The 17,315-nt window shown below is 37.7% G+C and overlaps 2 protein-coding genes across 3 annotated transcripts in view; both read right to left on the reverse strand.

Annotated features, from left to right (window-relative positions):
- Positions 1–3,447, reverse strand: part of LOC144975065 (uncharacterized) — a 17,819-nt gene extending 14,372 nt beyond the window's left edge. Inside the window, exons 1-2 of one of the 2 annotated variants that reach the window (XM_078918754.1) lie at positions 3,255–3,447; positions 74–215 (exon numbers count right to left, since the gene is read on the reverse strand). In XM_078918754.1, coding sequence (XP_078774880.1) covers positions 74–124 — 51 coding nt within the window. In that variant the 5' untranslated portion in view covers positions 125–215; positions 3,255–3,447. Of the gene's footprint in view, positions 1–73; positions 219–3,254 lie in introns of both variants that reach the window. The other variant, XM_078918753.1, reaches the window with a different exon arrangement.
- A 13,067-nt stretch (positions 3,448–16,514) lies between these two features.
- LOC144975068 (uncharacterized) lies at positions 16,515–17,315 on the reverse strand. The gene is made up of 2 exons (XM_078918760.1): positions 16,935–17,315; positions 16,515–16,806 (listed from the first exon to the last, which is right to left on the reverse strand). Exons 1-2 carry the CDS (start codon positions 17,202–17,204, stop codon positions 16,633–16,635), a joined length of 444 nt encoding a protein of 147 aa, XP_078774886.1. The 5' UTR covers positions 17,205–17,315; the 3' UTR covers positions 16,515–16,632.

A 17,315-nucleotide genomic window follows, 5' to 3' on the forward strand; every position in this document is an offset into this window, starting at 1 on the left:
TCTCTCTCTCTCTCTCTCTCTCTCTCTCTCTCTCTCTCTCTCTCCCAAACTTTTAAACTGGCAATGACCAGACCTGAGTATGATGTTTGATGTCATCCACGTCATCACTATTGTTTTCCCTCATCTCGGAGTCTTGTCTGTGTCTCCAGTGATCTTCCCATACATGGATGGACGGTCGGACGGGGTGCGCTTTCCCTTCTTCGTGTCAAATCATTCTGCTTTTAGAATGTAACGACAGGCTCTATTTTATAGAGAGGATTTTTGACACCACTACTATAATAGCACAACAATAACAATAGCAAAAACAAGGACAGCAACAACAACAGAAATTGCAGCAACGGTAAAACACACACACACACACACACACACACACACAAATACAAACACATATACATATACATATATATAAATTTTATAAAGTGAATTATATTGTCCCCATGACCCCTGGTTTGAATTTATATGTAAATGTATAAAAATCTAAAAATATACAATTAAGAATTAATAGCGACACTTTATATATTAATTTGATAAACTGAGATAGATTATACTTCTGGCCTCTAGTTCGAACTTGTGTGTGTATATTAAAAATTAATAGTATTTAATTTAAATCACAGTTGCGCGTTAAAAATTCGAACACTACATGGCAAAAATGAATTAAGGTGTTGTGTTATCTTTGTTTTTATAGATACAGTGCACTCTGGATACGTCGACGTTGCCTAAGTCGATTTTTACCCAAGTCGATTTTTTTTCTTGGTCCCTTCCCCTTCTTCCTATATAACATTAGTAAAAAAAAAAAAACTCCACATAAGTCGATGTCGCTTAAGTCGATGTTCTTATCACTCATGACCACAATAAAAAAAAGCTACCAGTAAGAATTTTAAGTGGTTAAGAATATCCGCGAACGATTGGCGCACATCGATGTGATGTAGGTGCTTTGCCTGACGTCCGTGTTCAATGTACATAAGCAGTATTGAATAACTTTAATTTCTCCATCTCAAATTTTACATTGTCGCAACTTCAAGTTTTTTTTGGTTCTAATCCCAGGCCATCCTATGTAATGCCCCTCTTAATTAGTATCGATTTTGTCAAGAATTCAAGTCAAGTCTACAACTACAATGGCAAACCTATCGCGGAAAAGGAAGATTCGATGCATTTGGAAAGTCTGGCATGCGACAGAAAATCATCGCGTAGGAAATTGGCATACCGGCTATTTCTGTCTCGACGATTTACAAGAAGCATGACCTTGACCTAGAGGCTCCTACTCTTCCGCTTTTCGCGGAATAATTTCAGTTAATTGGTATACATTCCGCATTCAAGGCAAAAATTCCGCTTTTCACCTTTCCAATCGAGGAAAATTAAAAAAAAAATTCTCTAGTGAAAAAAAAAGTGAGCTTCGTCAGCATCTCCTTCGGTCAATCAACACACATTTTGTGTGTCTGATTAGTCCCTTCAAAGTGTGTGCTGCTGATGTCGGATAATATTATATGTTTGGGAGGGGGGTTGACCGAAGTATTATTAATATTATGGTGACTCCAATTTGTGAGGTCAATGACCTTGGCAATATTATATGTTGGCTTCATTCGGTAATAATATTATTGAGTACGGTCAGCTTCTTTCCCTATTTAATTTTAGCCCTGTGTAAGTGTGTGTGTGTGTGTGTGTGTGTGTGTGTGTGTGTACCGGCACGCGCGTCTGTTTGTTTCGGTGTGTGTGTGTGTGGGGGGGGGGGGGGGGGGGGGTCCTGACAAGGTTAAATCCATCCATTCAATGCTTTGCTCTCAGACGGCCAGGAGCTGTGTGTCCTCTATTATTATTTGACCCCATTCTTAGTCTACGCAATCTGTACATTTTTACACATTTTATATTTTTAATCATTTGAGTACTTTTGGATTGTCCATTACATTTTCTGTTGCAAAGCATGTCATAGTCAATAACAGTAAGTTGATTCCGCTTTTTTATCTCAAATTCCGATTTTTGTATTCTGATTCCTCTATGGGGCTATTGGGGGTAGGAGCCTCTGATGACCCCTACAGAGACCGCGCGATATGAAGGGACATACTTATTCTAGATTGGTTTGCTTTGTTCACATGCGTTTTTGCTCATTTGGTTAAACTCCGGTTAAGTTGATTTTCGGATAAGTCGATTTTTTTCTCGGTTCCCCTGGGCATCGTCTTATCCGGAGATAGATTATACTTCTGGCCTCTAGTTCGAACTTGTGTGTGTATATTAAAAAATAATAGTATTTAATTTAAATCACAGTTGCGCGTTAAAAATTCGAACACTACATGGCAAAAATGAATTAAGGTGTTGTGTTATCTTTGTTTTTATAGATATAAGGCGACGGCTCCTCATAGAGAGCTTAATATATTATTTGTGAAGGGGGTGATCGTCACACTTCATAACTTTCTCCTTTTTACTTAGACACAATCTTTTGAACAGTTCTTCAACATTTGAAAGTGGTTGAGTATAACTTCTGGCTTTATTAATTATCCGTTCAATTTCTTAATGTCGCAAATACTGGAATTTCCACACCATGCTGTAATACAAAAAGTAATAACGGTCTCCAAAACAGATCTATAAAAAAGGGTGCATAAATTTTTGTCTATGTCAAATTCTGAGTTTCCGAATAAAATACATTCTTTTGTGTCTATGATTTTATCTACAGTACAGTGTTATTGAATTTACTTTGATTCATTTATAAATTTGACTTCTACTGCAACAATGCAAAATACACACGTGCATTTATTTTCAGGTCTGATAGCCGAACGCATTTATGGGCTTGATTCAACATTGTTGTAATGGACAATATTTTGCGTTGGCATGGGACTACGCGTACATATTTGCAGGTCTGGTAACCAGACGCTATTATTATGGGCTTAATTTAACACTGTTATAATGGACAATGTTTGCGTTGGTTTGAGAATATTTCCATTACAACTATCATGGGCCCATAACAATTTGGGTTATCAGACCTTTTCCATTACAATGAGCCGACGTGCACTTATTTGAAGGTCTGGTAACCCAATTCCTTATGGGCTAATCGTTGTAATGGAAATCTAAAAAAAAAATGACGCAATATTTTGTCCATGACAACAATGTTAAACAAGACCCATAAGTGGGTTCGGATGTCAGACCTGTATATATGTACATGTCGCAATGAGTCCATAAAAGAATTGCGTTTCAGACCTGAAAATACGTCGCCTAAATTAATCTTTGAACATGAACCTTTCTAATCTGAATTTAAACTTCCCTACCTTCAATCTTGTCAGCTTTTATAAAATAAAAGTAAAATATAAAATAACGGAACAGATCAATTCTGAATTAATCTATTTTAACGAATCGGTGTCCAAGGATTAATTTTCAGAACCCCATCTTGTTTCTTGTTGCCTTATAGATATTTACAAAACATCTTATTGCTTTGATGTATTTCAATAATTGAATAAAAGGAAGTTCAGATCAAAATGGTGCGGAAATAAAACGTACCTTTTCAGCATTTTAACGTTCAATCCCAAAATGTGAAAAGACTCAGAAAAAGAAGATGCTGTGATTCTTGGCTTTTGACCTGTAGGTCACGAGTTCGAGTCACGCGATAGCTGGCGTAAATTTGAATCCTTTTGGGAAAGTCTCTTTACCCTATATTTCCCCTTAAGACTCAGGTGTAAAACAGTATCTGGCCGATAACAGCGTTGTGTGCTCAAAACGAAATGTAAGTCTTACAAGCAGTATGTCTCATCCCATTTTCTTTGTATTGCCGTCGGCATGGGACCTTTGTGCTCCATAAAAATAAAAGCGAGTTATATCGAATCTTTGTTTGTTTTTAAGGGTTTTTAAGGCGCTTGCAACACATTTAGGTTATAGAGCAGTAAAGTTAGGTGCCCCAAACGTAAACAAAGGTCGAGAAGCACGTGGCAAACCACATGTTCCTGTCTTGACAGCTCACGTTCCAATGTAAATAATAGAAAAAAAATAACCTTTAAAATTTGGCTGTTAGGTGGCAAAAGAAACACATATTCATAAATACTCGATCATGCATCAAATAATGTCTAGATATGGATATTTTATGGAACAAAAGGTAAAATTTTCTAAAATTTATCAAAAGTTACAGTCTATCTATTTTTAGACCAGAGCAAATTATTGCGCTGGTGTGAACAAAACGAGAATTATTCGAGCCTGATTTTCATAATAATTTAGCCTTATATTATTATTTCTGCAACTGTTAGATTTTATGTAAACATATTTTCAATACTGAAAGTGTATTGCCTACAACTCAAACTACAAAATTGGGAGACCTATATTGTGCGTAAATTATTCCGGTCCCTAACGGAAATCACTAGCAACTTGTTATTGTTTACGTTTGGGGCACCTAACTTTACTGCTCTATATCAGCGCCAGTAAAATGATAGAAAATGGGATAGTAAAAAGTCCTAGAATTATCATTTAAGTACCAAAGAAAAAGGTAAGACAAAGGGGAATTGGTTCAAATAGGAAACAGATGTAGATTCCAAGAGCACACTGTCAAAATACTTAGTTTGAGATCACCTAAAGGTCTCATCCAGATTTACAAGACAAAAAAATATCATCTCCAAAAACTATTAACTTCACATTCGACTGTTTCCCTCCCAGCTAGGGTATCCGGCCAGGAGAAAACCAAATAATCTCATTCCAAGACAAAGACAGAAAGCATGTTGAAAAACAAATATAGGGGGACAGAAGACACAGTAAGTGCCTCCCTGTCCATTATGGCTTGTCAAGAACCCCACCCAGATAGAATTTTTATTTCTCGACATAAAAGAAAAAAAAATGTATCTCACAAAAAAAAATAAAAAAAATGAAGATTAATATTCATTCTCCCCCAGCAAAAGATTCAGAAAGGGCATGGAAAATAATTAATTCCACTCAAGAAACATTAGACATTCAACAAAATGCCATACGGAAAGGAAAAACGATTAATGGGAAAGCCTCTCTCTCTCTCTCTTTCCCCATTCCTGGTCACATTCCAGAGAAAAACAAAATGACATACAGAAAGTGCAACGGAAAAATGGGGAAAGGCTGACCGACATCAATTCACTGCCATCCCCTCACCCCGGCCGGCCATATTCAAGATTAAAATAATAAAATGCCATACAGAAAGTACTACAAAGGAAATACGGGAAAGTGTACATGGCAAAAGAGGGGAGTTGTTGTTTAGAGCTCAAAGAAACAAGTCATTCTATTGGTTGAACTCTTTTGACGTCATTTTTTGGTCAGTGTCAGGCTATAAGTTAACGATGGCTACAATCCAATGAGACTACTGTTTCCCTGTCCCAAGAGAAATTCCACACTTCACAGATTTGCTTATTTGTTTTTTGTTTTTTTTTTTATTGTTGTTGTTTTTTTGTTTTTTTTTTTGGTTTTGTTGTAAGTAAGGGTTTTAACATTTAGGCCATTTTCAGCGACAGTAAAAAAAAAAAAAAAACGAAGAAAAAAGGTTAGTGAAAGTATTCTAGAATTATAATCAAAAGGACACGAGCAAAAGTAAGACAAAGGGAAATGGTTCAAATATGGAACAGATGTAGATTCCAAAAGCACACCATCAATGTACTAAGTTTGAGATGACATAAAACTAAAAAGTCTCATCCAGACACCAACACAGGATTCCACCATGAGGAACTCACTCAAATGTTTACAAAATATATCCAAAACGGAATACATTCATTAACTAACAATATATAACATAGAGAGGTGATTTACAAGGAAAAAAATATCATCTTTCAAAACTAGTACTAAATGTTTGACTCTCTCAGCTAAGGACTCCGGCAAGGACCAGGACAAAACCAAGTAGTCTCATTACAAAATGACAGAAAGCAACACGGAAAAAAAGATATAGGGGATAGAATACGCAGTGCGACCTCCTGTCCACCCAGCATCGAAGCTGTGAACATAGGCAAAGTCGGCTTTCTTCCTAATTCCTATGTCCACTAGAGCTGGGAAGGAGTTTATCCCGGTCTCTACAGCGTTAAACGGACAGTTGCGATTTCTTGCTTTCTATTGAATAGGATATTAGTTTACAATTAAGTACTTTCCACCAGATCCAGCATACCCATCACTCATATCGCTGTTGGATGGGCAGTGTTGAGAAAATTGACGTGCGGTACAAGTCCCTTTGCAATGCTTTACTACTTTTGATGGAGTGACATTAATTGATATAACGTAGTCTTTTTTGTTTGTTTTATGTGATAATCATTAATTTATTGAGAGACTGGCTGGCCCTAATGATCTAAAAGTGTCGCAAGCGCCATAAATGCCCCCCCCCCCCCAGAAAAAAACCCAAAAAAAAAAACAGTCTCTCAATAAATTAATGATAATAAAATAAAACAAACACCAGCGCCAGTAAAAAGGAAGAAGATAGGGGAAAAGTTGCAGATCTAAAATTTAAAGCACCAAAGAAATCAAAGAGAAATCCAACAATTGTTTGTTTTTTGTTTTTAAGGGTTTTACGGCGCTTGCAACACATTTAGGTTATATCAGCGCCAGTAAAAAGGAAGAAAATGGGATAGTAAAAAGTTCTAGAATTACAATTAAAGCAGCCAAGAGAAAGTAAGACAAAGGGGAACTGGGAACAAATAGGGATCAGATGAAGATTCCAAGAGCATACCACCAATGTACTTAGTTTGAGATCACCTATAAGTCTCATCCAGACACAAGTACATAATCCAACAAAGAGGAACACACTCAAATGCTTACATTATACATTCAAAATAAAAATAATAATACATAACAGAGAGATGATTTACAAGGAAAAAAATATCATCTCCCAGAACAATATCAATAACTGCATTTGACTGTTTCCCTCCCAGCTAGGACCCCGGCCAGTGCCAGGACAAAACCAAGTAATCCCATTCCGAGACAAAGACAGAAAGCATGTTGGATAACAGATATAAGGGGATAGAAGACACAGTATGTACCTCCCTGCCCGCTATGGGAGGTCAGGATCCCCACCCAGAAATCCAACAATTGAGTCTATTCTGACGCCCAATCCAGAACATGATAAATAATAATAAAAATAACAATAATAATAATAATAATAATAATAATAATAATAATAATAATAATAATAATAATAATAATAATAATAACAACAACAAAGACACAGCGCATCATATTCAGTTAATTAATTTTGTTTTATTTAGCCATTTTGTGTTGGAACTGTCATTCATCGACATGCCAATCAACATCATTGTATTCTTATTTTTACTTTCTTATAATAAACATGGGAGATTATTTTCCTTCGCATTCTGGTAAAAATATAAAAGTACTAAAGAGCAAAACAAATTAAAACAAGTATAAACAAATAATCCCGAAACTCTCCACATTAAAAAAAACAAAAAACTATTGTTTTCTTTTGTATTTCATTTTTTTCAAATCCTGATAAATTTTCAAACATTTGAGTATTTTAGACAAAAATGCATTAAAATAACCATTTTCATAATAATTTCGCAGAACCTGTTATTAGTTTTTAAATGCTATACAAACTATTTTAAATATCAAATTAATAGTAAAGAAATATTCAATTTGTGTCAGCACTGCTAAAGGTATTATTATTTTTTCTCTCCAATCCTAAAAAAACATGATGATTTTCATGCAGATACAAAATTGAACAATGTGTGTGCATCAATATAAAAACCAAATGAATTAAATTCTTTCAAGATTTAATAATATCATAATTCTTAACCCCGTTTTTTTTTATTCAAATGCCATTGTCTTTTGACGCAACATTTTAAAAAGAAAGGTAATAATCCACAAAACATAAACATCAGTATTAAAATCAATATCATTACACAAAATAGTACAATATAATTATAAGCAGACGGAGAGTTTTTATTGCGATTGATATAAATGAACGAATTGGCTTAGTATTAGTAGATAACTCTACCCTTTTCAAATTAAAACAATCTATGACAAGTAATTATTTGTTTATAGTATAGAATGAATTTTACTAGCCAGTATTTAGTATTATGAGACTTTAACAAAAGATCGTTTTTAAATAGGTTCGACATACACACACAAGAAATACATCAATATCAATTGATATTTCATCAGTTTCTCTGGATTGAAAAGTGAAAATTTATCCATTAACTCGGTATGGCACATGTGAATAGATGGAATAATTTCTCAAAGTGTAGGAAAAAAAGTGAAAAAAAAATAAACCTCATTTTCCACACTGTGTCATATTGGACAAGTTAATCCTGGCTATCCTTTGTGCTAGCCATTCAAGCTCTTGACCGTATAATTTGTCATATATTATGGAATTATCGACAGCTAAGTTGTAAAGAACTCGCCTCACTAGCAAAGGGACCGGTATCGATCCTGAACGTGATTGAGATTTTTTTTCTGGATCCCGCGTCCATTAAGCAGTGATTGGGTAACTGGGTCTGTTTTTATTTGTATTTTTTTATTGTTATTTATTTTATTTTTTGGTGTTTTTTTTAGTATGACACAGGCTTCCAGTTCTGCAGTCAGCAGCGCAAAATTGAGTCCGTGGGAAAGACTTTACTCATATTCTCTCTGTGCATAAAGGTGTTAAAAGAGTAAATGGCCAGTAACAGTGTTGTATATGCCAAATAAAAAATATCTAAAAGTGTCTATGTAAGAATAATAATAAATGGCATTTGTATAGCGCCTTAACCCGATTTTAACGGACTCTAGGCTCTTATTGTAAAGCGCGTAGACAACATAGTGTATATCACTCTCTAAACAAGCTGACCCCTCATCCTGACACATGCACAGGTCCCCACTAAGAGGAACAAACCCAAATGTTTAAAATTTTATATATAATGTAAAACAAAAAGTAATACAGTGCATAACATAGAGATGATTAACAGGACAAAAAAATATATCCCAAAACTTTAACTACGGTATACAATTGACAATTGACTGTTACCTCCTAGCCAGGTTTCCGGTCAGGGCCAGGACAAAACCAAGTAATCTCATTCCAAGACAAAGACAGAAAGCATGTTGAAAAACAGATAAAGTGGAATAGAAGTCACAGTAAGTGCCTCCCAGGAATCCCATCCAGAGAAAAAACAAAAATAAAAACATTTCATAGTTATTGCTAGAATGAGATATACATGTAGATTTACATCAGTTTGATCATGACAATTAAGAGGTAGGTGGTTGAGTAATAACAAGCATTCATTTATATTATAATATTTAACAAAAGTGAATACCTCAAAGGAAAGTAACAATTAGTATTATGTTATAGGATTTAACGACAGTGAATACATAGGAAAGTAACATCAGGCTTTTATTTATAATTATAGTGTTGAATAAAAGCGAATAACTAACAAAGGAAAGTAACAAAAGCATTGATTTGTAGTTGTATTATTGAACAAAAATGAATAACGAACAAAAGAAAAACAACAGCAGGCAAGATGATAGAAAAGTAAATTTTTTTAGTAGATATATCACAATAAAGCAATAAAGACAATGTTAACCCTAAAAACGTCAAAGGGTCCCCATAACGTGAACTAGTTTTGAAAGCATTCAATGACCTGGGAAATTCACAGCTACAAGTACAAGATGCTTACCCGGGAAGTTGTGTAAACAGTATCAAACCCAAAAGATGTAGACATAGAAACGGAGCAAAAGCAACAAGTAAAGGGTCCAGGAAATGGACATATGAGTACAGTGTCAAACAAGAAACTATCAAGGTCAAAGTATGCTTTACTTTAAAGCTTTGAGGTCTCTACAACTACATGGTATTGGCCTATCCAGAGCAAAGAGGGTTCGGATGCCTGGAGTTGCTTTACCGCCTCCAGATCAACACGGCCACCATGACAATCACTTTTGTACTGGCAATGAAATATGAGATAAAGTTATAGAATCTCAGTTCTCAAGACAAAACTATTTGAACAGATGTTACGATTGGATGTAAACAGACGTGGCTGTTGTACCTACATCAAAATGAGCCAGCTCAATGCATACTTTACAGTACTGGCAAGAAAACAACTACAGTGCAACCTCGATATAACGACATCGTCGGGACCGGGAAAACGTGTCGTTATAGAGGGATGTCGTTACAGAGAGGTTTCCTATGTGTGTATATCAGGAGGTGTTTTGAGTCTTGTGTAGTGAATGAGTGAATGTATACTTTTTCATTTTCCCTCTGTAGTTTATCCGGGCTTGGGACCGGCAATGAATGGAGAGTGGACAAAGGATTTATAAACAGTCCAGTGTTGACCTGTCACAGGCATTCATTGGGTGAAAGGCGAGCCTTCTGATTGGTGAAAGGCGAGCCTTCTGATTGGCTGCGGTGTTGTACAAATGTGACTATTGATTGGCTGAAAAAGAAGCGTTTTCATTGGCTACAATAAGAACTAGCTCTGGGCTTATTACGAGTAGACAACATACATAGAATGGAAGATACCACTTGTAATAGTTACGAACAATTTCATGGTAGACAAACACCTTCAAGGTTTGTCGGACCAGAAATGTCGTTATACAGGGGTTTTGCTGAAATGTACATCGCTATAGAGGGGTTTTTATTACTAATGATATATAGTAAAATAAAATGGGACCTGAGTACCATGTCGTTATACAGGGAATGTCGCTATAACGGATGTCGTTACATCGGGGTTGCACTGTACTTCAACCTCACTTTTGGTTAGCCAAGATTTGATACTTGCCCTGCATGCGACAAGTATGTCATCCACATTAAAGCAGAAGATAATATTGAACAAAACAAATGCATCAAATGAGGGCCAATTCTGGTTATCAAACTCTCAAATGGTATGCACAAAAATCTAAGACAGACCAGACTCTGGAAGTATACACTTTTGACTTTCTACATCTAGTTTAACTGCTGGAGATGTTTTATTCATGTATGCTATGGGTGTGTACAACTTCGGATTGCATGACACAAAAACCAAAGATGGAATTGTGCATATTGTGAAGTGAGGCAGAGGCTGGGAGGTCGGTCATCTGAAGTCTGTGTGAAACAATTTTGAAAAGATATCAAAAAGCACAAAACTGATCACCTCGTCTTGTTTTCAGACAGCTGTGTTGGCCAAAACAAGAATATGGCGATGATGAAATTTTTATTTGGTCTAGTAAAAGAAGCTGTTTACAAATCCATACATCTTTTTCTATTCAGGAGACATAGTTCCTTCCAAATGATAGGGATTTCTCTCATATAGAGAAGAGAAAGAAGGTGGAGAAAGCAAAGAGACCAACTGGTTGAGAAGACATTTGAAAGATAGTAGATTGTCCCAGCAATTTGAAGTTGTTTTCGTAAATCATAAGAAGTTCTATGATTACAAAGCTCTTGCTGATGCCAAACTTAAGACGATTCTCAAATGTTCTGATGACCTTATGTTTAAGGAAATTAAACATAAAGACTGGACCGAAGAACAATACGGAAAGGCGATGTTTTCGGATGAATCCAAAATACAACAATTCCTTAGTTGGCATTGCTGCTATGTTAGAAAACCAGCTGTAAAACAATTCGATGAGAAATACATTTTAAACAGACAATGAAGCCCCCGCCAAGTCAAATGATTTGGGGCACTTTTTCAAAGATGGAAACAGCTGGTCTGGAGCCAGGAACCACAATGACTGGCCAAAAATACCTATACATGCTCAATTCGAACCTGCTACTTACTTAGTCCCACCAGTGTACGATATTTATGAACAATGGTGCCCCATGTTTGTTTGATTATTTTTAGGTGTTTAACGGCACTTTCGACACTATGTAGGTCATTTAAGCGCCCGTTTCTAGCTTTTATTAGTTTTTATTGGCCATAGCTACCCAATCGGGTTAATACTGTTGTAATAAAATTTTATAAAACCATAATAGTTACATGTTTGTTATTTTAAAATGTTTATTTACAATTTCTACAGGAGTTCACATTCCTGCAGATACTTTAAAATTTTAAACAGATCGACTGACTGGAACAGAGACTTCAAGTCCCTGGTTTCATAATGTTGTGATCTTATCCGTTCTAACTGTTCATGCTATCAAAATATGTCGAACTGTGAGGTCACAGTTACCGTTTCTGCAGAGGGGCTTTTCATCCCTCTCTAGAAGGAAATGGTGAATGAGGGCAGTATGTCCGATCTGGAGTCAAGTTATTTTGACCTTGTCTCTTCATTTTAGCCCCGAGTTGGGTCTGGGGCCGAGGTCAGTTTTAATTTGTTTTGAACATCTTGACTCCAGGATCGTACCCATTTCTTTTGGACATGCTTTTTTATCTTAAGCTTCAAATCTGCGTGTGGGAATTTACTGACAATTCCTGGCTCACCGCCTCCTTTGCGAGTCAATCTGCTTCTTCGTTCCCCTGGATACGCACATGGCTGGGTACCCAGAGAAAACAAACTTTCTTCTTTTTGTTAAATAGTTTGTTTGCACCTTCCAAGATACATGTGATTCTTGGATTGGTGCAATAAAAATTTGAAAGCCCCTTAAGTATGGATAGCGAGTCAGACAAGATCAAGAATTTGTTTTTATTCGATCTCTCAGCCAAACGGAGAGCATTTAGGATTGCTCTCGATTCTGCTGTAAAGATCAAAACATTTTCGTCCTGGCGAAGTGATCCGGTACCTTCTGATGAGTGATAGTAGTGATAGGCACACCCTACTGCATCTGCGCTCTTTGAACCATCTGTAAAGATGAGCGTGTAGTTTGTGTATGTTTGTAATATTGCTTCTAGTGTCTGTATAACTGAGGGTCTGTTTGTGATTTTTCAATGTTTGGTCTATGTATGGACCATGGTGGTGTCTTTGCCTGAACGTATGGATGTATCCTATCTAGACTGATGTTCATGTCTGTTTCTATTCTATAACCTCATCTTTCTTTGAGTGTCCTATCCGTGCTGTGTATGTGTTTGTGTGCTGGGTTGTCGTGTAGTGATGTAACCTTAGTCACATACTGGAGAGCCAGTTTTTTCCTCCTGAGATGGAGAGGTGGCTCATCTGCCTCAGCATAAAGGCTTGCCACTGGAGAAGTGTGGAAACCCCCAAGTGCCAGGCGCAGTCCCTGGTGATGAATTGTGTAATGTAGTAGAAAAGTATAGATACCATATATTAGAATATTCCCTTTACCTTTTCTGTATTGAATCACCTCTTCTTCCTATTATTATGATTATCTACTTCCTGGCGCCAGACTGCCTACTTCCGGTTCTCACTTCTACTCTAGTTTTAGTCAGTCCAGTTCAGGAGCTCAATAAAGTAACATGTAAAACTAGTCTATCTCAGTTCATTATAATGGCGACGAGGATGGGATGTCAGCACACAAATGTTGATTCGAACTCAAATCCAGGTTCAGGTGTAGAACATGACACTGTTGAAAACAATTGTAATAATGCATTACCAATAGATGGTACTTCCGCAGCAGAGGATTCAGAACTCATCGAGACTGAGTCTGACGTTGTTGAGGCTCCAGTATTAAGCAGTGAGAGATCACGCAAACCTGTGGTTAGAATTGACCTTTAAATTATTTCATTGTGTTGTATGCTTGAATGATATTGAATGATTTAAATGAGATGAATTATGTATTGTTGTTAAATTATAGTTCATATGTTTAAATCTTAGGATGGAGGGATGTCCTTTCGAGGGGTATATCTTTAGAAGAGTGTTAGTGTCCGAACCCCATTCCATGCTCGACAGAACTCTCATTACTTTCATGCATCACAGTCTGTGATATGGGCAAGGAAATTTAGTTTTCTATCAAAGATCACACCCAGGCATTGGGCTTGGTCCTTCACCTCAATTCTGGAAGTGTTGAAATATAGGTCAGGCTGATGCAGGTGTGTTTTCGACAGAAGTGGACAGCTACCGTTATTGATGGGGAGAAGGAGAAGCCATTGAGATTTGCCCACTCCGACAGTTTGTTTAGTTGGAGTTGTAGTAGTAACTATCTCTCAATGGTGTCCATACTTGATTTACTGCGATAGCATACAAGAAAGTCATCAACATATAAGGAATAGTCAACATTCTGCTTTATGTCACAAAGAAATTGTAAAACATTTTCTTCTTCAGTCGAAGGTCACAACCTTGGAATGGCTTGGAAATATCCACTATCTTGAGGAACCATTACATTTTATGTGATAATTTTAGGAACAGTCTTGAAACTTCAGAACCTTTTTTTCTGCTATATTCATGCTACTGCAAACATTAAATAAAAAGTGGGAAATCGGCTGTGTGCCTGATGACATGAAATATCCACGTGAAATAACTGTTGCTGATGGTGCAAAGGGAATTGTCAAAGTGATAGCAATGGAAGTGGCCTTATAACAAGGAGGGTATTACTATCATTGCACCCCTGTTCCAGTTTTGATTTTTGTTTTTAAGGATTTTACAGCACTTGCAAATCTCTTAGGTTATTTTAGCACCAGTAAAAAGGAAGATAGTAAAAAAAAAAAAAAGGTTTAAACAAGCACCTGAGAAAGGGTAAGACAAAAGGAGAAAAAGGGAACATAATACGTAGATTTCAAGAGTGAACTATCAATTTGCTTTGTTTGAGATAACCTAAAATCAAAAAGTCCCATTTGACTAGAAAACAATTCTATATCAAATTTATTAAATAATTAAAATCAAATTTTGATTCCAAATTTGACTTGTGCGACAACACATGACATATGTGGTTCACCAACCGATAAGTAAGCTGGAACGAAAGTCTATCACATATGAAAGTGATTCAAGTGGTGATGAGCCTCTTGCAAAAAATAAAAAAATAAATATTGGCTAGTTTGTAGACAATTTTGACAACTCTGAAAAAGATCCAGATATCAACTTGACTAAAGGAGTTCTGGCATCATCTTATTCAAACCTATAATTCTGGTGATTAAATGTTGTCATTGCGTAGAGTGAAAAAATACTTCTCGACTGCCTCCTCGATAGACCAGCCATTTATACAAACCAGCCAACTATATCAGCCACCCCAACCATAGACCATCCATCTACATCAGCCACAACAACCATAGACCAGCCATCTACATCAACCATCCCAACCATAGACCACCCATCTACATCAGCCACAACAACTTTAGACCATCCATCTACATCAGCCATCCCAACCATAGACCAGCCATCTATATCAGCCACCCCAACCATAGACCGTCCATCTACATCAGCCACCACTACCATAGACCACCCATCTACATCAGCCATCCCAACCATAGACCACCCATCTACATCAGCCACAACAACTTTAGACCATCCATCTACATCAGCCATCCCAACCATAGACCACCCATCTACATCAGCCATCCCAACCATAGACCACCCATCTACATCAGCCATCCCAACCATAGACCATCCATCTACATCAGCCACAACAACCATAGACCATCCATCTACATCAGCCACAACAACTTTAGACCACCCATCTACATCAGCCATCCCAACCATAGACCATCCATCTACATCAGCCACAACAACTTTAGACCATCCATCTACATCAACCATCCCAACCATAGACCACCCATCTACATCAGCCACAACAACTTTAGACCATCCATCTACATCAGCCATCCCAACCATAGACCACCCATCTACATCAGCCACAACAACTTTAGACCATCCATCTACATCAGCCATCCCAACCATAGACCATCCATCTACATCAGCCACAACAACTTTAGACCATCCATCTACATCAACCATCCCAACCATAGACCACCATCTACATCAACCACAACAACTTTAGACCATCCATCTACATCAACCATCCCAACCATAGACCACCCATCTACATCACCACAACAACTTTAGACCATCCATCTACATCAGCCATCCCAACCATAGACCACCCATCTACATCAGCCACAACAACTTTAGACCATCCATCTACATCAGCCATCCCAACCATAGACCACCATCTACATCAGCCACCAACACTTGACCACCATCTACATCAGCCTCCCAACCATAGACCATCCATCTACATCAGCCACAACAACTTTAGACCATCCATCTACATCAGCCATCCCAACCATAGACATCCATCTACATCAGCCACAACATTTAGACCATCCTACATCAGCCATCCCAACCATGACATCATCTACTCAGCCACAAAACTTAGACCATCCATCTACATCAGCCATCCAACATACCCATTATCAGACCACCCATACCATCCATCTACATCAGCCTCCCCCAACACATTACATCAGCACCAATACTCATCTACATCAGCCATCCCAACCATAGACCACCCATCTCATCAGCCACCCCAACCTTAGACCATCCATCTACATCAGCCATCCCAACCATAGACCACCATCTAATCAGCCACCCCAACCATAGACCGTCCATCTACATCAGCCACCACACCATAGACCACCATCTACATCAGCCCCCACTACCATATCTACCACCCATCATACCATCAGCCAATTCCCACACCATAGACCGTCCATCTACATCAGCCACACAACCATAGACCCTTACCAGCCTACATCTCATCCCACCCAACCATAGACCACCCATCTACATCAGCCACAACAACCATAGACCATCCATCTACATCAACCACCCCAACCATAGACCACCCATCTACATCAGCCACCACTACCATAGACCATCCATCTACATCAACCACCCCAACCATAGACCGTCCATCTACATCAGCCACCACTACCATAGACCAGCCATCTATATCAGCCACCCCAACCATAGACCATCTACATCAGCCACCACTACCATAGACCATCCATCTACATCAGCCACAACAATTTTAGACCATCCATCTACATCAGCCACAACTTTAGACCATCCATCTACATCAGCCACAACAACCATAGACCATCCATCTACATCAGCCACAAACTTTAGACCATCCATCTACATCAGCCACCCAACCATAGACCATCCATCTACATCAACCACAACAACTTAGACCATCCATCTACATCAGCCACCAACAACCATAGACCATCCATCTACATCACCACAACAACTTTAGACCATCCATCTACATCAGCCATCCCAACCATAGACCATCCATCTACATCAGCCACAACAACTTTAGACCATCCATCTACATCAGCCACAACAACCATAGACCATCCATCTACATCAGCCACAACAACTTTAGACCATCCATCTACATCAGCCACCCCAACCATAGACCAGCCATCTACATCAGCCACCCCAACCATAGGCCATCCATCTACATCAACCACAACGACCATAGACCAGCCATCCACATCAGCCACCCCAACCATAGCGCAACGTCGTTATGTAACAGTTTGGAAACAACACAAAACATGCCACACTCACACATAAATGAGACAAAAGAAAATACATAACATATTCATGAGACTATGGAGACAACA

The sequence above is a fragment of the Berghia stephanieae genome, chromosome 6 (genome assembly GCF_034508935.2).
Source record: "Berghia stephanieae isolate SIO BIC M18660-M18661 chromosome 6, UCSD_Bste_1.3, whole genome shotgun sequence".
Classification (NCBI taxonomy): domain Eukaryota; kingdom Metazoa; phylum Mollusca; class Gastropoda; order Nudibranchia; family Aeolidiidae; genus Berghia; species Berghia stephanieae.